Source organism: Sphaerulina musiva (genome assembly GCF_000320565.1).
Source record: "Sphaerulina musiva SO2202 unplaced genomic scaffold SEPMUscaffold_4, whole genome shotgun sequence".
NCBI classification, from domain to species: Eukaryota; Fungi; Ascomycota; class Dothideomycetes; order Mycosphaerellales; family Mycosphaerellaceae; genus Sphaerulina; species Sphaerulina musiva.
Genome location: NW_016017386.1, coordinates 1,184,876 through 1,207,428, shown reverse-complemented (window position 1 = coordinate 1,207,428; position 22,553 = coordinate 1,184,876). Strand labels below are relative to the sequence as shown.

At 51.3% G+C, this 22,553-nt stretch overlaps 10 protein-coding genes across 10 annotated transcripts; 5 read left to right on the top strand and 5 right to left on the bottom strand.

Annotated features, from left to right (window-relative positions):
- Positions 1-723: 723 nt before the first annotated feature.
- SEPMUDRAFT_148754 (uncharacterized protein) lies at positions 724-2,316 on the bottom strand. Its single transcript, XM_016905130.1, has 3 exons — positions 1,794-2,316; positions 1,371-1,696; positions 724-1,283 (listed from the first exon to the last, which is right to left on the bottom strand). The coding sequence occupies exons 1-3, from the start codon at positions 1,999-2,001 to the stop codon at positions 1,062-1,064; spliced, it is 756 nt and encodes a 251-aa protein (XP_016761597.1). The 5' UTR covers positions 2,002-2,316; the 3' UTR covers positions 724-1,061.
- Positions 2,317-3,025: 709 nt separating this feature from the next.
- SEPMUDRAFT_125244 (uncharacterized protein) lies at positions 3,026-3,491 on the top strand (the record flags this gene model as incomplete). The annotated part of the gene is made up of 3 exons (XM_016901965.1): positions 3,026-3,068; positions 3,168-3,365; positions 3,431-3,491. A coding segment is annotated over exon 2 (185 nt), but the record flags the coding sequence as incomplete, so codon positions are not given.
- Positions 3,026-3,944, top strand: SEPMUDRAFT_148751 (uncharacterized protein). Its single transcript, XM_016905129.1, has 4 exons — positions 3,026-3,068; positions 3,168-3,369; positions 3,431-3,811; positions 3,889-3,944. The coding sequence occupies exons 3-4, from the start codon at positions 3,590-3,592 to the stop codon at positions 3,898-3,900; spliced, it is 234 nt and encodes a 77-aa protein (XP_016761595.1). The 5' UTR covers positions 3,026-3,068; positions 3,168-3,369; positions 3,431-3,589; the 3' UTR covers positions 3,901-3,944.
- Positions 3,945-4,144: 200 nt separating this feature from the next.
- SEPMUDRAFT_148750 (uncharacterized protein) lies at positions 4,145-5,836 on the bottom strand. The gene is made up of 3 exons (XM_016905128.1): positions 5,810-5,836; positions 5,499-5,539; positions 4,145-5,362 (listed from the first exon to the last, which is right to left on the bottom strand). The coding sequence occupies exon 3, from the start codon at positions 5,082-5,084 to the stop codon at positions 4,209-4,211; it is 876 nt and encodes a 291-aa protein (XP_016761594.1). The 5' UTR covers positions 5,085-5,362; positions 5,499-5,539; positions 5,810-5,836; the 3' UTR covers positions 4,145-4,208.
- Positions 5,837-6,319: 483 nt separating this feature from the next.
- On the bottom strand, positions 6,320-7,535 carry SEPMUDRAFT_140895 (uncharacterized protein; the record flags this gene model as incomplete). The annotated part of the gene is made up of 2 exons (XM_016902948.1): positions 6,320-6,581; positions 6,676-7,535. The coding sequence occupies 2 exons, from the start codon at positions 7,533-7,535 to the stop codon at positions 6,320-6,322; spliced, it is 1,122 nt and encodes a 373-aa protein (XP_016761593.1).
- A 443-nt stretch (positions 7,536-7,978) lies between these two features.
- On the bottom strand, positions 7,979-9,083 carry SEPMUDRAFT_107481 (alpha/beta-hydrolase; the record flags this gene model as incomplete). The annotated part of the gene is made up of 2 exons (XM_016900684.1): positions 7,979-8,836; positions 8,937-9,083. The coding sequence occupies 2 exons, from the start codon at positions 9,081-9,083 to the stop codon at positions 7,979-7,981; spliced, it is 1,005 nt and encodes a 334-aa protein (XP_016761592.1).
- Positions 9,084-10,586: 1,503 nt separating this feature from the next.
- On the top strand, positions 10,587-15,909 carry SEPMUDRAFT_125240 (uncharacterized protein; the record flags this gene model as incomplete). The annotated part of the gene is made up of 2 exons (XM_016901964.1): positions 10,587-10,961; positions 11,039-15,909. Coding segments are annotated over exons 1-2 (4,655 nt in total), but the record flags the coding sequence as incomplete, so codon positions are not given.
- Positions 15,910-16,643: 734 nt separating this feature from the next.
- SEPMUDRAFT_107479 (uncharacterized protein) lies at positions 16,644-17,639 on the top strand (the record flags this gene model as incomplete). Its single annotated transcript, XM_016900683.1, has 4 exons — positions 16,644-16,695; positions 16,717-17,080; positions 17,454-17,568; positions 17,601-17,639. 4 exons carry the CDS (start codon positions 16,644-16,646, stop codon positions 17,637-17,639), a joined length of 570 nt encoding a protein of 189 aa, XP_016761590.1.
- Positions 17,640-18,262: 623 nt separating this feature from the next.
- SEPMUDRAFT_148748 (uncharacterized protein) lies at positions 18,263-19,814 on the bottom strand. Its single transcript, XM_016905127.1, has one exon. It carries the CDS (start codon positions 19,778-19,780, stop codon positions 18,302-18,304), a length of 1,479 nt encoding a protein of 492 aa, XP_016761589.1. The 5' UTR covers positions 19,781-19,814; the 3' UTR covers positions 18,263-18,301.
- A 738-nt stretch (positions 19,815-20,552) lies between these two features.
- On the top strand, positions 20,553-22,487 carry SEPMUDRAFT_148747 (glycosyltransferase family 32 protein). The gene is made up of 2 exons (XM_016905126.1): positions 20,553-21,275; positions 21,340-22,487. The coding sequence occupies exons 1-2, from the start codon at positions 20,711-20,713 to the stop codon at positions 22,386-22,388; spliced, it is 1,614 nt and encodes a 537-aa protein (XP_016761588.1). The 5' UTR covers positions 20,553-20,710; the 3' UTR covers positions 22,389-22,487.
- Positions 22,488-22,553: the final 66 nt, after the last annotated feature.

The window sequence follows — 22,553 nt, the reverse complement described above, 5'->3', positions numbered from 1 at the left end:
GGTTCCAGATAAGCCTGCCGTAGTAGTCCGGAGTGTGAGTCTGTGAGAGTCTGTGTGTACCAACGGGCGTTGTACGATAGGATGAGTTTTATTACCTCCCTCAGCTCTTCCCCACCTGTGGTCAGGTATGTATGTTTTCTCTCTCTCTCTCTCTCTCTTCTCCCCCTATTCAAGAAGTGAGAAAGTCTGATGATTGATAGACCACCCAACCATTTTTCTCTTTAATACAGCATAATAAGAAAGAGAAAGAGGGAGAGAGAGAGGGAGAGAGCTGTATACTGTAGTCCTGTAGTAAGCTTTTCTTTTTGATTTGGTCTTCCCCATGGAGATAAAATGACAGACAGTCCAAGAAGCTTTTTTTTCCCTTTTGTTATCAGCGATAAGCTCAGCGTCCAACCTACCTAAGGTACCTACCTACTACCTTACCTCCTCCTATCATCAACTGGCCGTCGGGCAGGTCAGGTAGTAGCTCCTAGGGTACCTGTGTATCTTCCAAATTGTTTCTGTTTTCGGACATTTTGTTTGCAAGTACATATGTACAGAGTAATGTAGTCAGTAGCATCGTCATCGTCGTTGTCATCATCATCATCATCATCCGGTTTCGTGTATATAGGTACCTTATATATACCTTATCTCTGTTTCTGTAACCCCCTCCCCCCAGTGCACTTGTATACATACCAAAGACGATCAAAAATCCCAAAAAAAAAAGAAAAATTAAAACTAGATGTGATATATTCTTCGCGACTGTGAGACGCTGTCTGTCTGCATTTTAATATCGAGAGTATGCAACAAATTTGCCAAAAGAAAAAAGAAACCACCTGCTTCTGCTTGGCCTTTCCCGCTGGGATATCACATTTCTTTTTCTTTTTTTCGGGCAGGCCAAACAACAACAAGATCTGATCTCTGTTCTTTGGTGGTAGAGGAGGTGGTAATAGTAGTAGTAGTAGTAGTAGGACCAATAGTATGCACAAGAAGAAGAAGAGTAAAAGAAGGAGGATGAAGAACAAGTCTTTCAAAGAGAGAGTCGTTGTCGTCGTAAAAAGCCAGCTCGATCGAGTGTTCTATAAAAAGGCCGTGTACATTCCCGTCCACACCACAGCGACGAGGACCAGAAGTGTAGAGGATATCGAAGAGGTCGTCATCGTCGTCGAAGCGCCGGCCGTCAATGCAGCGGTGGTAAAGTAGCGATTGAAGCCCAGATCGGAGCTGTTGTAACAATTCTGAGGCGTGACCTCCATCTCTCGAGGCATGTCTTTGGGCTCTACGAGTGTGACATCTACGCACTAATTTCCATCGAAGAGGAAAGAAAAAACAAGTGTCAGCACAAGATGATGATCCAGGGGGAAATGGGGAAAAAGAAAAAAACGCACACTGTATAATGCCGCCCCATGCTGCGCGATTTCAATAACTTGAATCGTAATATTCTGACCCACAGCAAGCGTAACATTGGCAGGCATTCGCACCTGAGGATAGCAGAATTGACCCGGATATTGCGTATTATTCGGACCCGTCACCTCCAGCGGACCCACGACAGGATGCGAGTAATTCGGAGGAGCTTGCATGCCAGATTCGATAATGCCAATATTCACATAGAAGAGAGCTTTTTTATGCCCGGGAAACCAGCCGGGTTGCACGGATAATGCTCCTCCTCCGACGGGCCATTTGGTTCGGTTTTCGGCTTGGGGAAGTCCACCGCCTGTGAGTTGTTGTTGGTGGTGTTGTTAGTGTATCTGTCCGTTTCCATATGCTTTTTCTTTTTGAATGCAGTTGATTGGGTATATCAAGGCGCTTACATGGATACATCCACTGCATGCCATACGGAAATTCCACCTCGCCCGTGCTGTTGTTGTAGTCTATCCCAATCGAGTCGGGATTCGTCTCGGGCAATGCGCCTGTGGTGTGGAGGTTGTTCCCTCGCCATCCCGGATATGTGATGACCGTATGTGCCGTCGCGAGATTCCAGGTGGCCGCTGCCACGAGTACTGTTCTGATACCATGCATCTTTCTTTCTCGCTCTCTTTCTCTCTTCCTCTCTTCCTCTCTTCCCTTCTCCCTTCTTCTCTTGTCGCGCGCAAGTCCGAAGACGTCCCAAACCCGATCAATCACTCGCGTGCCGAGCAGCAGGTGTAGCGCATCGACAAAGACAACGTATACGGTCGCGCGGGTCGTCGAGGGCTTGCTGCGGTCGGTAGATATGATGAAACAAACGTCGGTATTTTGTCACCGATCAGAATCTGTAAGGTAAGGTATACAAGCCCAGTCGCGTACGTGAGATGGGGCGAGGGGGAACAGAATAGTAGTAGGAGTAGTTTCTCTCCAAAGAGACTTGCAAAGGAAGCCGAAGGAGGAGGAGCAGCAGCTGCTGCAGAGTGAAGTACCTAATCCTTAAACCACTTACAGCATCTGTACTACCTTACTTACCGTAGGGGGGCCGAGTCCAGTGTGCCTGTGCCATACTGCAACGAGGACTGATAGGCGCCTGCGGTGAGAGCAGTGCCCACTTACTCGCCTCGCTCGCCCAGTGGCCTTGAATCCCCCAATGATGAGAAGAGAGTGTGCCAGAGTGTGGCAGAGATAATCCCGCCCCCCCCTTGGCGCGTACAGCGCAAGTGGTTGGTAGAGAGTGCAGCCACCGCACATGTAGTCTAGTACACATACGGTTGTGCAGTAGGTGATGGAACGAAGGCAGACTTTGTGATTCAGAAAGGCTAGGACACAGCACACTCACAGTACAGGGGTCTAGTGAACGAACGAGAGACTCGGAGAGAGTGAGAGGGAGAGTGTCACTATACCCCTTTGAGCTCCTCTAAGCGCCCAGATGATTTTTAAGCTTTCTGCTGTAGGGGAACCGGAAGGCAAGTGAATGACCAATGATATAACTGATGTCGACTTTTTTTCCCTCTTCCTTTCCTTCCACCTCATTATTATTATACATTGTATATATCGTGTCCTTGACTCGAGGAGAAATCACATTGTTAGATACTTGTCTTTCCTCTAGGTAGGTACTTTACAGAGCCCGGTCAAAAAAATTTCGGGTACATTACACAGTACAGCACCTATAATACATCGTAAGCAAGCCTCAAAACACGGTCCAGTCTTCCCGCCCACGATTAATTGATGCAGAGCCACGCTGACACCTTGTCTACCCGTCCGGGGGAGGGGGGAAGGGGAGATGGCACGCCTGAGATCAATCACCAACTCTAACCTGAACCTGCGGAGGAGGGAGGACAAGGCTGATGCTGATGCTGATGCTGATAATCTACGAGCACAGGTGACAGGCGACTGCCAGGACATCCATCACATCACCAACAATCAATCAATCAATCATCGCCACCATGCTGCTGCTGCTGCATGTAAGCGTATGTAGGTAGGGTGCATGTCTGTGTTTCCGCCATGTGTGACTGACTTTTTTTTTGCTCGTCGTCACAAGTTACCTAGCACGCTGCACTGGGCAAGCAAGCAAGCAGGAGAACGTGTGAAGAACAAAACTGCGGCACAGCATATATCGTGAACTCTTTTTTTTTGTCCTTTTGGCCACCCCAGTCTGGGCGCGTAGTAGTGGAAAGTAAAAAGTGAAAAAGCTAAGGGTATGGGTATGGGCACGGTATACCAGGTATGTGTATGGTATGTATGGTATGCCACTGGTATGGGTATGGGTATGGTATGGTATGGATACACATCCAAGGCACGGCACGTGGCAAGGTTTGGGCAAAAGAGTCTCGACTGCTATGGATGCATAGATCCCCGTTCAACATGGCTAGCTACCTTACCTAGCTACCTAAACATCTGTCTAGGTATGCACACAATTGAGGTGAGCTATCTTCGGAATTTCTGGAGGTGGTGGAACTGCATTGCTGACGAGCTGACGAGCTGATGTGCTGATGACAGGAAGGAAGGTAACATGTGAGATATTATTATTATTTGTAAACAAAGAAATCATCGCGTCGGTTATTTCGGTACGTAAAGGGGAGGAAAAAAAAACAAAACAGAATCGGGTATAATTATAAAAATATCAACTTCCCCAAAAGAAAACCCACACACACACAAACAACACCGCTATACAATCAATCTTGGTCCCCAACCAATTCCCCTCATATAGACAAAAAAGTCTTCCCTTTTCTGCCCCCCCGCCCCCTCTCACCCCTCCAGAACCTTCTTCCTTCGTTTTGGATAGATACATCCCCTATTCATTCCATCTATTCATGCATTCAATCATCAGTCCAATGCTGATCCCCAATCCTCACAAAATCCGAATCATTCATCGGTTTTCTCTTAAACATGCCTTTCAGAGCCGCCTTCCATCGTGGCTTGCCTGCTGCTGCAGCATCATGATGTCCTGCTTTGTCCTGCTCCAGTCGAGCATCATCTGGCTCGGAATGTTGATGTTGATGTTGATGTTGGTGTTGTTGGGAGGAGGAGGAACAGCAGCAGCAATGAGAGGGAGATGGTTTGATATTATCATCGGAAAGAGAAATATATTGCGGACGTCGGATACCAGGCCGCGTGAACATGGTGCCGGGGAAAGCGGTCACGGTGGGGAAGGGAGTGTTGTCGTCTAATGGTGCTGGTGTTGTTGTTGTTGTTGTTGTACTTGTTCTAGTGGTAGTGGTGGCGTCGACGGATCTACTGCGCATACTGTCTGGAGGAGTCAAAGGCGGTGCTGGGCGACCTGGAAGACGAGTAGGTTCCATGACAAATGGGGGTGCCGATGCAGCTGTATTCAGTCCCGTGGATGATGGAAGGAGATATACTGGGGTTTCGTAGGGTGATGTTTGTTTCTTCGTCTGCCAAGTTTCCAGGGCAGAGTCAATTGGTGAGTCTTCGCTGATGGATTGTGATCGTCGAAGCTGTGGATGATGGTGATGATGATGCTGCTGCTGCTGCCGTCGAGAGTCATGGTTACGTGCAGTCCATAGCGTTGGTACAGTATGGCCTCGCGTTATCGACAATGGGGCGGGTGTGTTGGCATTGGTAAATGGCACTTGCATGGTGACTGAGCGCTCCCATGGTGGGCTACTAGTATCTTCTCGTCGGGGGAGGTGTTGATGCTTGTTCTTGAGCGAGGAGGATGCTTCTCTATCCATGGCGGACGGATGCCGACGTCCGGCAGGTGGTCGAAAGTGAAGCAGCAGCAGCAGCAGCAGAAGGAAGCGTAAGGTAGATGTAGTCAGTTGCAAACAGCGTCGAAAGGGTGGAGCATCCAAGGAAGATAAGAAACGGCAAGCCTTTTAGGACGCAGGCCAGGCATCCGCGCCATGTGTGACACGGTAGTGTAGGAGGAGGAGTAAGGTAAGGTCAGGTAGGTACAGGTAGCGAGGGGAGAGACATCGGCCGCAGCCTGGCGGACCGGGTTGTGGATGTACTGTATGGATGTGAGTAAGGTACTGTACCTGACCAGAATGCAGAGAGACTGCACGGCACAAATAGTGGTAGAAAGGGGAGGAAAATAAAAAGCCAACAACCCATGAGCTCTCCGGGCAAGTGACAGCCTACCTTACCTGGAACTCATACAGCCTAGAAACTACAACTCATAGGGGGGAGAGAGAGAGAGAGAGAGAGAGAGAGAGAGGTGAAATAGTCTGTCAGGGTCAAGCATCCATCCATCCCGACAAGCCTACAGTACTAGTCGCTCTGTAACAACAGCGGACATATCCCATCAGCGCTAGATGCAACAGCAGCAACAATGGGCGAATAGGAGGCAATTATTAGGACCGAAAATGCAGAAAAAAAAGCAGAGAGAAAAGAATTGTAGCAGAGAGAGAGAGTGAGAGATTTACCAGAGCAGGCAGCAAAGAGAGAGAGAGAGAGAGAGAGAGAGAGAGAGAGAGAGAGAGAGAATAGGCTGATAACCGCCGAGAGGAGCTGAACCCCTGTTTCTATCCGCGCCCTGGGATTCCGCTAGTACTAGCAATGTCACTTGATTGGCCGTGCTTTGTCCTTTGAGCAAACATGTGGTATAGTATCAACTTCTCTCCCTCTCTCTCAGGTACAGAACGGGACAACTGATAGAAAAGGATTCATCCCCGGGCACTTGAACAAACCGACTACTCTCGTTCATTACGCCGCAGAACCATGGGACTGCAATCAATGTCACGCAACTATCACATGTCTGATTGATTGATTGACAGACTGACTGACTGACTGCATTCCATCCCTCCCTCGTCGCACAAATGTATGAAACCCCAGAGCCATCACAAAACCTTCCTCCTACTCGAACAGCAAGCCAAACAGCCTCTGTCAACAATCCCAATTCCCATCCCTACTTCTCCTCCTCTCACCCAACCACCCCCATAAACACAGCCCCCTGCCAAACCTCATGTCAAAAAATCCTCTTCAACCCCCCCCCCTTCCCAATATCCTCTCCCCGAACCACTTGCACCATCTTCTCCTCACTCATCTCATCAAATAATGTACTCGACACAATCTCCCACATTTTGGATACGTTTTGCGTGACATGTAAGCCCAATTTCGCGGCGAAAGCTCTTCGGAGACGGGCTGTGAGAGTTGGGGGTCGAGGGGTTCCTTCCGGTGTTAAAGTGGATTGGCGTTCGATCATTCCTGCGATTTCGCGGTGGAGAGCGCTGATTCGGGGGATGGGGGGTTAGTCTTGTAGCAGGGAGAGAATGAAAAGACGAGGAAAAGGGATGTGGAAAGTAGGGAGGTGGGGAGACTTACTCGACGGCCCAAGAACCCCTACTATCACCATCACTACCACAATCTCTCCTTCTATCAATCTTTTTCTTCTTCTTCTCCCTCCCTACCCTCCCAACTTCCAACAACGCTTGAAAAAACTCCGGTCCATATGTCAATAACATTTCCTCCAATGCCAATTCCACATCCGACCTCACTCCGAAATCTCCCGCGCAAAATCTCTGATGTATGGGATCCGGACCGTAGATTCGAAGGATTTTGATCGAAGCGATGATGTGGAAATATATGCTTGCTAGACTTGTTGCGGGGAGGTGGTTTATTAATGATGATGGATATTTTTCTTTTTCTCTTTCCTCTTCTTCGTGTTGATGTTGCTGCTGTTGTTCTTGTTCTTGTTGTCGTTGATGATCCCCCAATCGATACAACAACAATCCTCCCATTTGATATATTCCCTCCCACCGTCTTCCCTGAAGCCACTCTACTTCTAATCCCCTTTCCCCATCATCATCATCATCATCATCATCATCACCCGTAGCACCACCACCACCACCACTACCACTAACAATCCGCCCCCACTCCCCCCGCAAAACCTCCCACCTCTCCAATCTCCGATAAAACAAATCCAACCCCTTGAAAGAATCTATTACCAGACTCGGAAAAAGTTGGAACTGGAGGTGAAATGCTTGCTTCGTCTTGATCGAGCGGACAAGAGATTTTTCGTGTTGCACAATGATGCGGTGGAGGGAGGTGCAAGTGAGACAGAGGGCTCGGAGGCTGTGGGCTGCAGTGTAGGGAATGTAGGGGAGAATTTCGAGGATGAGTTCGATGGGGAGGGTGGTGAGGGTGAGGTTGGAAGAAGGTTGTTGGGGTTGAAGGGTGGCCATGGGACTGCTGGTGGTGGGAGGAGGATGATGTGTAAGATGGTGTGTAGTAGTAGTGAGTGCTTTGGTATCATTCTTCGTTCAATGGTAGGAAGGTCTGTCAATAGGTTTATGAAAGAATGTTCCATCAAGGTGAGGACTGTGATGGAGTGAGTTTTTGGAGGAGCACCTGAATGGTTGTTCTTCGCGTGTAATAATTGTGTATATACCTGCCTCCTGGATCAGTCAAAACGGATATGTCGAGGGTTCTTGAATTGCCCCTGGCTTTGCTATTGTAGTGCGAAACCAAGATCGTTCCCAGCTGTCATGCACACTCTTGATGGGACGAAATCTCCCAACATCGCCATTTGCACTTCTGGCGCTGGTGCTCGTCGAAAAAGTCGCTGCTGCTGCTGCTGCTGCATGTTCGAGTGTCTCAGTCGTATACATCATACCTACATTCATCATCATCTAAACCATGTCATACTGGCCAAAATATCCTTGAGACCCTTGTCTGCTTGCTCAGGTAGAGTCAAGTCCGAGTGCTCCAACCCTTCCGCAATCCCGAGCACTGTGTCCACCATGCCCGGCCCAGCAAGGCACGTTATGGGCGCATCAAAGTGGCCGAGTAACGTATTTCTCACCACTTGCTGTACATTGACATCGTAGCTCAATGCATGATGGCCAGTAATGTCGTCGGGACAGTAGTCCTGGATATAAATGTTTCTCACTCCCGGTTCCTCGACAAACGCAACGGGTGGAGGGGTCACAAATTCATCGTCCTGAGTCGCCAGAATAGTGTATTGAATACTAGGTTGCGCGATCGGTCCATCGGCGTTGAGTGCAATTACCGCAGGACCTCCGATTCCCAGATCATCGCACGCTCCACATTGTACCGTTTGGAAGAAATCACTGACGAGCTTCCGCGAGGTTTCACCGAAAATGTATGCCATGTCGTAGAAATTCGAGAAGTCGGTGCCATGTGTGGGCGGTGCCAGCGCAACAATTTGAGATGTGTATGGGTTGAGTTCAGGGTAGAATTTGGCAACCCAGAGGCTCATAAAGGCGCCTTCGGAATGACCCACCATGTCGACTTGGGCTGCTCCCGTCAGGGCGAGGACTTGGTGGACGAAGGCTACTACTTCAGGTGCCGAATTTTTTATGGGAGCCACGCCACCGAAGGGGATTGGTATGATTCCAAGACTGGGCACAAACGAGATTCCATAGACGGTGGAGAAGGTGCAGAAGCCGGAGGCACCCAGGAAATCAGTGAGGGTGCTAATGCAGCTGTAGGTGTTGCAGCTGAGCCCGTGGAGGATGATGACCTGTGTGTGTGATTAGGTAAGTTGTCCATGTCCAGCGTGTGTCACTTATTCACTTGACGAGTAGTATATTCTCGTGATAGTGGAGCATTGGTGCACGTACGGGGTTAGGGTGGATCGCACTGCGACACGCGAAGTTGTTGTGAGTAGCGGTGGGTGCTGGGCTGCGTTGGATCGCTGAGGCTGCCACTCTCGCTCTCTGCACCCCATAGAGATATAGGAGCGATACGATAGTCTGCCGAAGAGTCATCTGTGGTTCGCGTTCTTGGGCATTCTGCCATCAATTGCACTACTCCTTTTGAGTAGAGCCTGCTCCTAGTATATAAACTATTGCTGGATGAAGTGCTTTCACACGCGGATCATGATGTAGCGCTGAACATGGAGCGGGACCCCCTGAGAGTTCGAAATGAGGCCCTTGAGAATGGGGATATTTCGAGGTACAGAGAGTGGTACGAATGGCCCAGCGATATGGGACCAACGCTGCCATATCCTTGTGAGAGACGTCCTGCACAAGTATGCCAGGGTGGGTAGGTTCGTGGGGGGCAATCGGCCCCTAGAACTCTACCACAGGATGCCGGATGCGCATGTTCATTGTACGGGTCGAAAGAGCCTTTCGATAGAGCAAACGCGCAGGAATAGTAGTGGATACTATCCAGCGCAAGATTGGGCAGTAACATTTCCTAGGATGGCTGAACGGCATACCTGAAGCAGAAATCCAGACAGCGAATGGGAGAAGATGTTATATTTGTCATTCCAACAAGCTTGCGACCTGAGGACTCAAAGAGGAAGAAAATCTAAGATAAGTTCAGTAGTAAGTGAGGTATGTAGCAAAGTTCATGGAGGTGATGATGTCCCAGAGACAAGGTGCGCGTGAGGCTTTCTCAGGATGTTCTCAGGTGACCCAATCTGTGGATGAGAAGATGTCGAGCTGACAGTGAGGTGGTGGGTACCTTGGTAAAAGGGCCAAGAGAGCAGTAGAGCAAGGAGGATAGGGGGCAGGAGAAGAAGAGGAGGAGGAGAGGAGAAACAAACAGGAGAATTGTAGAAGGTAACAAAGGAGTAACAAGTACAAGGATATAGCGGACCGACGTCCGACTATTATCAAGGTCGGTACCTCTACCTCCTACCTCCGTATAACAAAGCTTAGGTAATATGGACTCCGAACTCGACTCTCGACTCTCGACTCTGTAAAACTACAGGTATATACTACTAGGTTTGAAATTATTTTTAGTGTGTATAGAAAAGTGGCTATACAATACTTAATAGGTAGGTAACGCCTTCTACTCCAACCTGGCCCTCCAGAGTCCACATAAAAGTGACTGTACGTATTTTTACACAATTGATTTGAATTGTCGATGGACTTTGATACTGTATAAGAGCCTCTGAGCCAATCAATAATACCTGGCTCCCAGGTACGGAGGTAGCCTTCTTGTGTAAAAGCGTGCGCACGGTCCAACCATGGAAGGACTTAGGAGGGAGCTCGGATAGGAGAACTGCCGGGCATTGGGCATGCTTTGGCACCACCGCGACCAATACCATCAATTCACCATTTATGCACCAGCGCATCATCGCGAGAACTACCTCCTACCTCCTGTGATTATCACATGGGACCGAGACAAAGCAACTGGTCGTGTCGACGTGTTTCTGGCTGTGAATGCCATTATTATATACCACCACCATCCTGTCGGCCACTCGTTCTGCTCGGCTCCGCCCTGTTAACCGTTTCTGCCGTGTCTGACTCTCTTCAATCGTGTGCCTGTCCTGTTTCTGGCTGTCGAATCATTAGCCTCAGACGTGAAGCTTAATTGTTGTGCTGGGTCGGGAGAGGGAGTCGGAGAGAGAGAAAGGTTGATCAGAGAGCAACAGCAGCAACAGCAGCATCCATGGATCTCTTGTCGCGTCGCCCCCAGCCGCCGATGACATCGTTCTAGTTCGCTCGCCTCACGTCGCTGTTCGCCATTCATTACATACCTGCTATTGGTTGCACAGCGACCGAGCATCGCATACAAAATCATTACACACCCCCCGACCATCGGCGGACTCCAGCATCCATACCTCACTGGCCATACCGTCATCACTGACCATGGCTCTGTTTGGGAGCAGGCGGAGGGGGAGTAGTGCGGCGAGGGTAGGTCCGGCCGTGCAGTTTCCAGGATGAGGGCTCGACCAGATCATTGCGCTGACAATTTCATTTGCGCTGTATAGCAACCTCTCGATGCAAACACCGCCTATGCTGCCGGTGTCGCGGCGCGCGCTGCTGCTGCCGCCTCACGTCCTGGCACCAGCAGTGGCCTCTCCTCTGCCGCCGCTGCCGCCGCTCTTCGATCCGTCACCTCGAGTCCCGAGCCTGTGGGCAGCATACAGACCAGGCGCATGGTCCGACGAGGGAGCAACTCGTCCATTGGCAGCGCGAGTATCATGAGTGGGAACGGCCGCGGGGCCTCGATGCGCGGAGGAAGTATGCAGCGACGCGGTAGTCAGGGCTCCATGGCCGAGCGCACCTTTCGATCTCCCTCTCCTGGAAGGGCACGCGGTGGTGGCGGCAGCGGTGGCGGAGACAGGCAGCGTCGTGGCAGTCAGTCCTCGATGACCGAGCGCACCTTTCGATCGCCCTCTCCTGGCAGGAGTCGGACCAACAGCTTCACCAACAATGGCTCACCCGTGGTGGACGCGCCTCCGGTGCCAACTATACCAAAAAGTATGCAGCAAGGCAGTGCTCATCAGCGCTCGTTGAGTATGGAGCCGCCGCAACGAGTCTACTCGCCCGGCCCGTATGGACGAGGGGGTCGCACGAACAGCATGGATAGGTCTACCGCCCCTCCTCCCGTGTCTACACGCAAGGGAATGCAGTTAGCGGACGTCAATGAGTCGGAGCTCGAGCGGTCAGACAGCCAGCGAAAAAAGAACATCTCGCAGCCGCAAACATCGCAGCCCACGAGTCCTACAAGCCCCTCACGTGGGAAGGCCTATACACACGGAACTGGTGGCTGGTATGCAGAGCCCGTACAGAACAAGCCCACGAGTAATGGCGGCCCAGGACCCAACCCAGACCAACTAGCGGCCAAAATGGCGAGGATTCAAAGTGCACAAGGCCAGAGCGTGAAGAAAGATGGCCAGAACTCCTCCTCGCAAGGTGCGCAGCTAAAAACATACACCCAGCCGACCATTACTGGCACCGCTGTCAGACCGCAAGCCAGACCTCAGCAGGCTACGGAAACGGTCATGGTCTACGACTCCAACTCCCGAACATTTGTTCCTCAAATCAAGACGAAATCTGCCGTTGTTGAACCACCGTCACCCACTCTGCCGCCCCTGCCCGCAGCTGCGCCAGGAACGTATGATCCCCATACACGCACGATCGTTCCAGTGGCGCCTGCTCCTGATGTGGCGCCTCCTCCACGCAATCCTGCGAGACTGTCTCCGACCACCAGTCCCAGGAACTCTTATTTGCAGCATCAGCCTTCGACTGTCCACGAGGATCCAGAGGAGAAGGAGGAGGAGGAGGAGGAGGAGGAAGAGGAGGGAGCTGCATCTCTAGATACTCCCACGAGTGCGAGGATGATCCAAACGTCAGTAGGACCAGCCAAGTCGTATGTCTCGGCCGTGCAGCAGCAGCATCAAAGATCAGCGAGTCTGGATGTACCATCACGCAACACACCAAGCATCCGTGGTCGGCAGGTCTCGGCGTCTCCAAGTCCGCAACGCAAGACGCACTTCTCTGCCTCCCCTGTATCGCATGCCACGAGACATGACCCTCCACCACGAGACATTTCACCTGCCAAATCTGCTCTCAAGAACTCCAATTCTCCTGCGCCTTCTGCTCGGACCGCTTCGCCCCTGGCACACTTTTCTGGACAGTCGATGGGGCCTGGTAGTGATGTTTCATCGGTGTATTCACAGGATGGCATCTCTTCGATGGTCAAGAAGAAGAAGAAGTCTGCACGGGTGAGCTTTGATGAGCAGCCGCACGAAATCGAAGTTCCTGCTGCGGCTCCTCCGAAGGTGTCGCGTGCTCGATCTCCCGACTTGGATGATTCGGATGATGAGGACTTTTCAAAGCCACGCCCCGTTCTACCTACCTTTGGCAGCATTCGTAAGAACAGAGAAGTTGCTGAGAAGGTCACGGAAATGGCTCCAGATCGCCTGGAATACAGCAATGATCATGCCATTGGCAGCATCCTGCACGGTGCGAATGGCGCCACAAAGCTCGCGGGTGAGCCGATGCCGCCTGTGGTGACGAGCAAGGACACTCCTGTCAACATCAGTGACAGTGACAGCATCTCTGACGTGGGTGACCTTGGCGAGTACGTTGCTGCGAACGCTGCTCACGTCAATCTGCCGGAGCAGACTGCTGAACAGGCAGCTCCAATCCACGAGGAGCCCAGTGCACAATCTCCAATCGAGCCCAGTGAACGATCTCCGGTCGAGCCCATTGTTCGAGACTTTGCCTCAGTTGGAACCGCCGCTCAAAAGGCGCATGACCCAAGCGTGCCTCATATTAGTCTTCTGCCGCCCACGCCAGGCACCGAAGAATTCACATCGCTGGATAACAGGCAATCGGCAGAGATCGTCGTTCCTGGTGGTTGGGGTGCAGAGACCGAGACCGACGCCAAATCGGCCATTGCGACAACAGGCACTCCGCAGCACGACGGGGCTTCGACTGGTACTTTGAACTCTACCGAAGAACATCCCCCCATTCTGACTCCCATAGACGAAGACACAGACACAGACGACGCCGAGTTTAGCGATGCTGCAGAAGACCCCTCAGAGTTCGAAGGCGGCTTTGCTTCACTTGACGCTATTGCCGTCAGTCCAATCACTGTAAAGCCCTCGTCAGGTGAATTGCCAGCTTCGCCCATAAAGAGCCTCACGTCGCCTCCTGATAGTCCCACTGCACCAAAGGCGCTCGGTCAGTCTGACGGAAGTACTGGCACAACCGAAGACAAGTCGAGCGGAGATTGGACGTCGGCGACTGCATATTGGTCTCAATTGAGCAGACAGCAACGTGCACAGATCGAGCGCGACCACATGTCGTCTGATGATGAGGCGAGACCCTCGCCTGCCGCCACGAAGAAAACAAGAAAGACACCTCCTCAGCCTATTTCCACGCAAGCTTCGCCCAGGTCCGTTCCCGCTCATCGCATTGCACAGCCTGCACAGCCAGCGCTGAAGAACGCGATGCGTACGAATCCTGCGCCAGTGGAGTCCAACCACTCGATGCGTAAGTCGATGCGTGATGGCGGAGGTCTCTCTAGTGGTTCTCTCCGATCAAGGTCGTCATCTGCGCAACCCGCAGCCTCGGAGCAACGAGCTGGTGCGCTGGTAAAGAAGACGATGCGCCCCCAGTCCTCCGGGCCAACCGTTGCTTATTCGATGAGTAATGGTCGTGTCTCGCAAGAGCACTCCTACACGAAGCCAGTCCTGACCAGGCCAGTGTCGTCTACTTCTACCACACCAGCTCCACCTGTCGTCAGCCAGAGGTTGCAAAAGGAGCTACTGAATCACGACTCCGACTCCGAAAGCAGTTTCAGAAAGAAGAAGCGTTCCAACTCTATGACCAGTGGCGGCATGAGCATGAAGCGTAGTATGCGTGGCGGTTTGCCCGACCAGGGAGCCCCGGCTCGTGAACAACGACGATTATCTCCAGATCGAGTCGGCAGGGGCAAAGGCAAGGACTCCTTCAGCATTCGATCTCTATCTCCGACAGGCTCGATTTTCGGACGCAAGAAGGCTAAAGACGTGAGGAACTCGATTCGGGGTTCTTCTGTTGCATCCAGCGGTCGTATGACGACGATGCGCACCGCGCAGCCAGCCAAGACTATGCGCCAGACTCCTGCTCCAGCGGCACAAAAGGCCTCGGCATCAAGCTCGAGGTTCAAATCCCGATTTGCAGATTCAGACGACTCGGATGACGATGCTCCTCCCGCCAGAAGAGGCGGTGGCGGAGGCTTCAGAAGTCGATTTGCTGACTCTGACGAAGAGGATGCAGACGTTCTCACTCCTGTACGTGGTATCCCTCGGAGGAGCGGCCAGGATGACGGCGATTCTACCGACCTGGACGACTCTGACGCCGAAGGAGGACACAAGTCGTCCTCTCGGGCTCGGAATGGACAAATAGTGCCACTGGTGCCAGATCCGGCGGATGTGGAGAAAGCCATGGCTGTCGCACGCAAGAATCTTGGAATCACAAGCGATCCGCCATCTACGCCCCAGAAAAAGGATGACTCGCGGGACTCAGCGTTGGCCCCAGGCAGTCCACGAGCCAGCCAACCTCCACCGCCTGCACTGCCGCAGTCGCCAGACATCAACTCAGCCAGGAAGAAGAGCTTCATGGGCGGCTTGCTTCGTCGCAATCGCAACAGTCAGCAGAGCGTTATGACGGTGTCCGGCATGCCACAAAATGGTGGCGCGCCGCTCATCCAGCAGCACGAAACGCCCACAAGACCACAAGGGAGTCAACGAGACTCATCATACAGCGCACGGCCACAATCCCCTACCGCAAGTCCTGGCAAGCTCATCAGGCGCGCTTCCGGGCAGCCTCATCAACGTATGGTTCGAGGTGATTCGACGTATTCCACTGCGACTGCTCCTCCTATGATGGGCGAGAGCAGTATTTGGCCGTCGGGTGACGTGCCTCCTGTCCCTGCCATTCCCGCTGATTTGCAGACTTTGAAAGGTGACGGAAGACCTGCGACAAGTGATGGACAGGGCGTCAGGTTTTCCGAGGACGTGACGGTGAGTCCAGGGGCATATAGTGCCAGGACGGGCAGGAAGAAGAAGTTCGGAATGTTGAGGAGGGCATTTGGACTCCATGATTAGTTTCATTGAATCAGAAGAAATAATCGTAGTGTGGGCTCTTTTGTGGTTGGAGTTGAGTAATTGAATGTTTAATGTCTCGTTAATGGTGGAGAGAACTGTACATGATGGTGGAAAGCGGACAGGAGGCGGCAAAAAAGAAGAAGAAGAAGCAGACACAGGAGAAAGCGCGATCAGTGCGTAAGGGCGTGGGCAAGGAAGTGCATGCATGGCATGGAGGAAGTAATTGACCAAGAAAAAAAGGATATGGAAGAGACTTGACTTGTAATTAGCGTATACCCAGCGCGTCGCATCGGCGCTTCTACTTCTCTCGTTGCTGCAAAATTTTGATGTTCGAAGTGGAACTCTTCAGTCAGTTGTGGCCACCAAACAGGAACGGGGGACATTGGCTAGTATTCCCAAATCATTGCACATTGTCCATGGTACTTTGAGCACGCCCGATCTGCTCATGAAACAGGATCCTCAGATGGAGAGAGAGCTCCTATCCAAATGTATTGTTGCGCGAGATCGAATGAACAGACAAGACCGGGACAAAGGCTTGCTCTCTTCTTTCTTGCCCTCCCTCCTAGGAAGAGGACAAAGGCCAGGAATTTCTTTCACCTGTTTGGAGATTTCAAGAGTTGTCTTTATTCGATCCTTTGATCATCGGGACTGGCAAGTTGTACTCGAACGATGACAATGGCTGGCTTTATTCATTTTGTGATGCGATTAGACAAAGATACATTTTTCCGTTTACAATGGTCTTATATATCCACTCCTCTCCCTTCCGCTCACAAGGCATTCTTCTTCTTATCAACCAATCAACCAATCTATCTGCATAGCATACCCATCGAGCGACCAGAAAAACCATATTCAACCGATAAATCAATTCAAGTTACATCCAACGAGCAAGCACACAACAACAACAACAAACACGCTCTCATCCCATCCCAACCGACCGACAGAAAGTTATTCCTCACGAATATTCACTCACATATCAGCCCACGCCCAAGCAATGTCTCACTCAACTCCTCCTCTCACCTCAACACCTTCTTCATCAGGTACATGTAAGTATGATACTCACGTAGCTCAAGACTCTACTGTTTACGAAAACTCTACTACTACCAGTACCTCCTCCTCCTCCTCCTTCTATGAAGACGACGATGAGGAAGATGAGGAAGATGAGGAAGACGACGAAGAAGAACCATTCATCATCCTCCAAGCAACCGCTATAAAAATTACATCTTTCCCTCCTACTGCTGCTGGTGCTGTAGCGAAAATCTCTATGAAAGGGAAAGGAAAAGGTAGTGGTATTGCCACTACTACGAGCCAGAAAGTCGGTAGAACTCCTGTTAGAGCTCCAGCTGTTGCTTCTAGACCTCCTGCTTTTCTGGCGACGCCGGGAGATGCTTTGCCGGTGTTTTCTTCGGAGAGGGCGAAGAGGGCGGCGAGGTCTGTTAGGTAGGGGTTTGGATGGGTGGGGATATGTTGTTTTATGTGTGTGGATGGATGGGTAAGTTTTTTTTGGTTTTCTTTTATTGAGATTTGGGAGTTGGGGATATAATGGGAGAAATGAATAGAGAAAACTGATTTTTATTTTGAGAATATATAAATGGAATTTTTCATCTGTGTTTATGTTTATGTTTCTTTTTCTTTTTGGGGTTTTCTTTCTTTGGTCATCTTTGACTTGAGTAATCTAAATCTAGCCCAGCATGTCGATTCTTCTCCTTCTTAATGGTGGGTTGCTAGCATTCCAAGGTCTTCTCAATTGCTGAGATGTCTTCGCGGGTTTGGGTCGAAGTATTGCAATGATAATCTCAATCAGATGTCCTGGCCTTGAGGGATATGCACGTAGTGTGACTGGTGCGTTCTTCATGGTCGTTATAGATGACGTCTCAAAAGGCGTCGCGCTATTCTTTGCTTCTTCAGCTGCAGTTCAGGTGCGTGCGTTCTCTGCTCTCTATACTGGTAGAAGTTTGGGCTCAATCTAAAGTGCTTGGAGATCGCTTGAAATATGTACTTTCGCTGTTCCTAGCACCTGAGCTGATCAAGTGCACAAGTATTGTTTGGCTGCTATAGCTGCCCCAATGAAGTTTGAAGACAGCCCATAGTTCAGCATATGTTTAGGTAATAAAAAGTTCGTCTATGGAACGTGCACAGAATGCGAGTCCTGTCCATACCTCCTCCTACCTCCGTTTTGCTTGCTTGCTTGCATGCTTTTTACGCTCGAAAATATCCGAGACATTGCAGAGACATCCATTAGTTCCCGTGGGAATCTCTCGCTGCTACCACCTACGAGGGAGGGCAGCAGATGGTCTATACTTTCTGTGGCTGGCTTGCTTCAGGGGCATTACGCGCGATCGTTGAGATTGATGAGCTGTGAGCCGTGTCATGATGTTCCCGCTTTACGTCAAGTCAGCTGGTTTGGTTCCCCGGTGGCTGAATTGAGGGCACGGAGTAGGAGTAGGCTGCTAGTGCCCGCGCGCACAGATGAATCGGAATATAGCATTGGGGAAGTGCATTGGGAGGAGGACACGGTAGTGAGTGGCACATATGAGGTGGAGGGAATGAATTTGTAGTGAGTACATGGAGAGGTTGTCGTTCACTCCACAGTCACGAATAAAGAGATTCATCGAGTTCTTGGCGCTACTTGGCACAACGACATGGGTATCATCACAACGGCACTACTCTAGTGAGAAAGACAGCCTTCTCTTCGCGTCCACAAATCTCATTCCACGACATGAACTCGCCCAGATCATTCCACGCGCCCCCCTTGGCGTTGGATTTGTCCCTCGCACGCATATTCTGAAAAATATCGCCATTGTTGGGCTGTACCGCCGTATACTTGATCCCTCCGACGTCAGCGACCTCGAAATGACCGGCAGAATGGACTTTCGCGAGCCACTTCTTGCGCGCCGCCTTGAGAAGGGCCTCGCCGTGGGGGTGGAACCACATTCGAGGCCACCATTGCCCTCGCACGAGCTTATTTCCCGTGATGTGGTAGAGCGGAAATACCTCGCCGGTGGCCGTGTTGGTGCCCAGCGAGACGTCCTCCCACCCGAGCTCCACCGGCAGTCCGTCCGTCGCATCATCTGGATCGGCAGCGGAAAAGGGGCCGGGTGAGGAGGTGATTTCGGGGTCCAATTGTAGTTGGTCCAGGCGGCCGAGGCTGCGAGCCGCTTGGGAAGTGTTGTCTCGCGTCGAGTGGTTGAATGTCATCCACGTCATGTACTGCGAGTTCCAGTTGTTCACCTGGAACGCATCGCTCGCGTGGTCCACAGCCATGTGGAATTCCATCGCGCTCTGGGACTCCAGTAGCCGCCCTGTGCCATTGCGCACTGCCATACGAGCTTCTTCCTGGTCGCCCCACAAGATGCTCAGGTAGTGTTGGTCCGACGTCTTGTGAATGAAGTCGTCGTCCCACTCCAGATCGATTTGCTCGATCGTGGTGCGGAAGAGATTGCGGATGTCCTTGACGGGGCCCATGATAGAGCCGCTGTTCAAGAATCGCGGTCGTAACTTCACATCCTCGCCGCCATCCGTGCCAGGACCAAAAATGTCGTCTGGCAGCGAGCTATTGGGAGCTGCCCAGCATGGGATGACCTCCCCATTCTGTGGCCAGCAAAACTTGTCGACTCCAAACAGGATGGTGTTCCTGATGGGCGTACCATCCGGCGCAGGCCGGTCGAGTAGGCCATCTCGTCTCAGAATCTCATTCTCTTTTGCGATGGCGCGATTGTATCGTGCAATCAAGACATGTGGTGGAAGCTGAAGCCAGACGTCAAACGCGTCGAGGAGGAGCACCAGATCATCGTCTTGTTCTTTGCGCAACGTATTGAGGTAGAACAGAGTCTCCGAGAGCTTGAACAGATGGCTCTCGGAGCCATTCCAACGTCCTCTGCCTTCCCAGCCCAGCAGCGAGGGAGCCGGATAGCCCAGAATTGTGCCTGAACCGATCAATTTGCAAACTTCCGAGTTGGTGCTGGTCGTTGGCAGCAAGAAATGGAACCCTCTTGGCTTATCGGCGACGCCATGGAGTGGATGGAGCAAGGTCCGAGTAGGAGGATGCAGAGAGACGAAGAACAGCAAAAGAACGAACAAGGACGAGAAGATCAACAGCAACGATCTGCCATTCTTGCCCAGCTGTAGCATGTTGTCTGTTGTTGATTCAATTCATCGCGACGAGATGCAAAGCGAGTGCAGCCGCTGCACGCAGTGCAAAGCTGGTCTGTCTTGATAGGGTAGATTGAACGGTCTCGGTACGGCAGCACAATTTGGCCTTGTTGACAGTATCGTTGGGTAACGGACGGTAACAGCGAGACCGGCGTAAACGAAAGACTCGGCAGACTCTTGCCGATCAGGGCCATTGATTGCATTCCCTAAAGCCCTCATTGAGTTGGCATTAGTTCCAGCACTAGCGACTATACACTGGTGTGCTCCGAAGTGCGTTTGTTGGCACGTTTTTCGGCACTGAAGAAGCTTTCAGCCGTGGCGCTGGAACCGGTGCTCCCTGATTGCGCTCAACTACCTATAATAATAAGCGTGCCAAAACTGCAGAGCGCAACGCCACACCCGAGCGTCTCCCAGATGAATATACTGTAATGCACATCGTGGGAGGCGTGGCGTTGCAAGCGCTACTCTCCTTTCAACTTTTCGTCCCCCCACGGCCAGGAGGCGCTGCAGAAGCCATTGGAGCAAATGGACGACTCAATCTCGGTATGCGCCACTATGGCGCTGGTGAGCCCCAACAATTTGTAGACTCTGAGACACTTCGATCGACTGGACCGTCGACAAGAGACCGTTTATCCTAGAGTGCATGAAGCGGCAGCCATCTGCATCTAATGTCACTGACGAAAATGATGTGAGTAGGAGGTAGCTTGTTGACTCTCCGCGAACTTTGAATGTCCCCCGGCCGTGATTGTGCAGAGCACAACTCGTGGAGTTGGAGCTAGCTGCCACATGATGAGGATTCACTCTCGTGTGTGTGTTTTTGTGTGACGCGACGTGATTTTTTCCTTTCGGCCTGTCATTGTGAGCTCCCACAGACACACAACCCCTCATCGCGGTGTATTTTTTGCGACAATGGGTATGAGGACGTACAAGCAGTCTTACGCTGGCTGGTTCAGTGGCAGATACCGCTTGTTGTCAGTCTTTATCGTGACATGCTTCATCTTTCTCTCGTCACAGCAGGTCTTGAGCCGATTGCAAAGGAGTTTTTCCATTCCCCGACCAGAGAAGATTCCAGCCAAGATCTGGCAGTCATGGAAGGTCGACGCCCTTCACTTCGAGGACCGCGATCTGGACCGAGCACGAACTTGGGCGAGGAAGAATCCCAGTCATCGATATGAACTGTTGACCGACTACAGTGCTATACCGTATGTCGAGCAAGCGTTTGGCTGTGGCCCGGGAGGCCTTTGCAGGTCGGATATTGTCAACACCTACAATGCATTGAACGACAACCTGAAGATCATTCAGGCCGACTTGCTTCGATACATTATTATGTATGTCGATGGAGGACTCTGGGCCGATATCGATGTCGAGGCTATTCAACCGATCAAGACGTTCATCCCGAGACGATTCGATGAGCGTGATGTTGATATGGTTATTGGGATAGAGACGGACGAGCCAGACTTGGAGAACCACCCTGGTATGTACAAGACACCCTCCACACGACAATCATGTATGTATGTGTTGCTAACGGAGATATCAAGTCCTGGGAAGCAAAGCTGCATCCTTCTGCCAATGGACCTTCATGTGCAAGCCTGGCTTGCCGGTCATGATACGACTGATTGAAAACATTATGATTTGGTTACATCGACTGGCAGCGGAACAGGGAAAAAGCGTGTCGGAGCTACACTTGGACTTTGACGAAGTGCTGAGTGGAACGGGGCCTTCTGCTTTCACGAAAGCCATCCTGACAGAAATGTCGATTTCCGAAGGCAGAAAGATTGTCTGGAATGACTTTCACGATCTGCTCGACTCTCAACTTGTCGGCGGTGTCCTCGTGTTGCCTTCGGAGGCATTCGCTGCCGGCACAGGACACTCGAGATCAGGAAACCACAAAGGTAGCAGAGCACTGGTCAAACATCACTTCCACGCATCCTCCTGGACCGACAAGCATCAACGCTTCAAGCATCCCGTATACGACGAAATCGAGAGATGTAATTGGGATGCGGAATGTGTAGCACTGTGGGATTCCAACGTGGCATTCTACAACTCGCTACCGGAAGAAGAGCAATTGAAAATGATTGAATTGAAGAGAATCGACGATGCAAAGGAGAAGAAGCTCGCTCAAGTCAAAGCCGAAGCAGAGCAAGTCCCTATCAAGCAAGAGAAAGAAGAAGAAGAAGAAGAAGCACAAGAAGAGAAGGAAGAGGCACCTCCCAAAATAGAAAAGGAGGCCGAAAAGGCCAAAGACGGCTCGCCAGAACCCATGCAAAAGGCAGAAAAGGTCAAGGGAAAAGAACCTCCGGTCAAAGATCTGAAAGTCATCAGTGAGAAGGCGGACAATCTTAAGATTCTCAAGGAGACTAAAGAAGATAAGAAGGAATTGCCTGAGTCGGACCCGCCAGGAGTTCCTCCGGCTGCGCTGCCAAAGGGAAATACAGAGGATAAGAAGAACTCGCCTCCTCCGCCGCCAGCAGCTGAGCCGCAGAAAGCTCAAGCGGATCAATTATCGGACCCCAGGCTCAAAGATGGCGAGGGTGGTGTGGCCAAGGCTGGAGATAAGAAGAAGGATGATGGCAAGCCGGCGACTTGATATCTTTTTGAGTGAATGACTTTGTGCATAGTACCTTGAGCGTTGCATATAGAGAGAGAGGATTTTTCGAAATTTAGGACTTTTTTGGGTCTATGTTCCAAGATTTTGCCAGTACCCTGGAAGGAGCAGAAGTAGAAGTGTATTATTATTGGTTTACCATACTTT

Bases quoted from the DNA above. Each gene is read 5' to 3' on its own strand.
- SEPMUDRAFT_148754 (XM_016905130.1), bottom strand. From the start codon at position 2,001: ATGCATGGTATCAGAACAGTACTCGTGGCAGCGGCCACCTGGAATCTC. The intron at 1,697-1,793 runs GTAAGCGCCTTG...AACAACTCACAG, and splicing joins CATGCAGTGGATGTATCCAT to GCGGTGGACTTCCCCAAGCC. The intron at 1,284-1,370 runs GTGCGTTTTTTT...GATGGAAATTAG, and splicing joins ATGGGGCGGCATTATACAGT to TGCGTAGATGTCACACTCGT.
- SEPMUDRAFT_148751 (XM_016905129.1), top strand. From the start codon at position 3,590: ATGGGTATGGGCACGGTATACCAGGTATGTGTATGGTATGTATGGTAT.
- SEPMUDRAFT_148750 (XM_016905128.1), bottom strand. From the start codon at position 5,084: ATGGATAGAGAAGCATCCTCCTCGCTCAAGAACAAGCATCAACACCTC.
- SEPMUDRAFT_148748 (XM_016905127.1), bottom strand. From the start codon at position 19,780: ATGCTACAGCTGGGCAAGAATGGCAGATCGTTGCTGTTGATCTTCTCG.
- SEPMUDRAFT_148747 (XM_016905126.1), top strand. From the start codon at position 20,711: ATGGGTATGAGGACGTACAAGCAGTCTTACGCTGGCTGGTTCAGTGGC. The intron at 21,276-21,339 runs GTATGTACAAGA...GGAGATATCAAG, and splicing joins AGACTTGGAGAACCACCCTG to TCCTGGGAAGCAAAGCTGCA.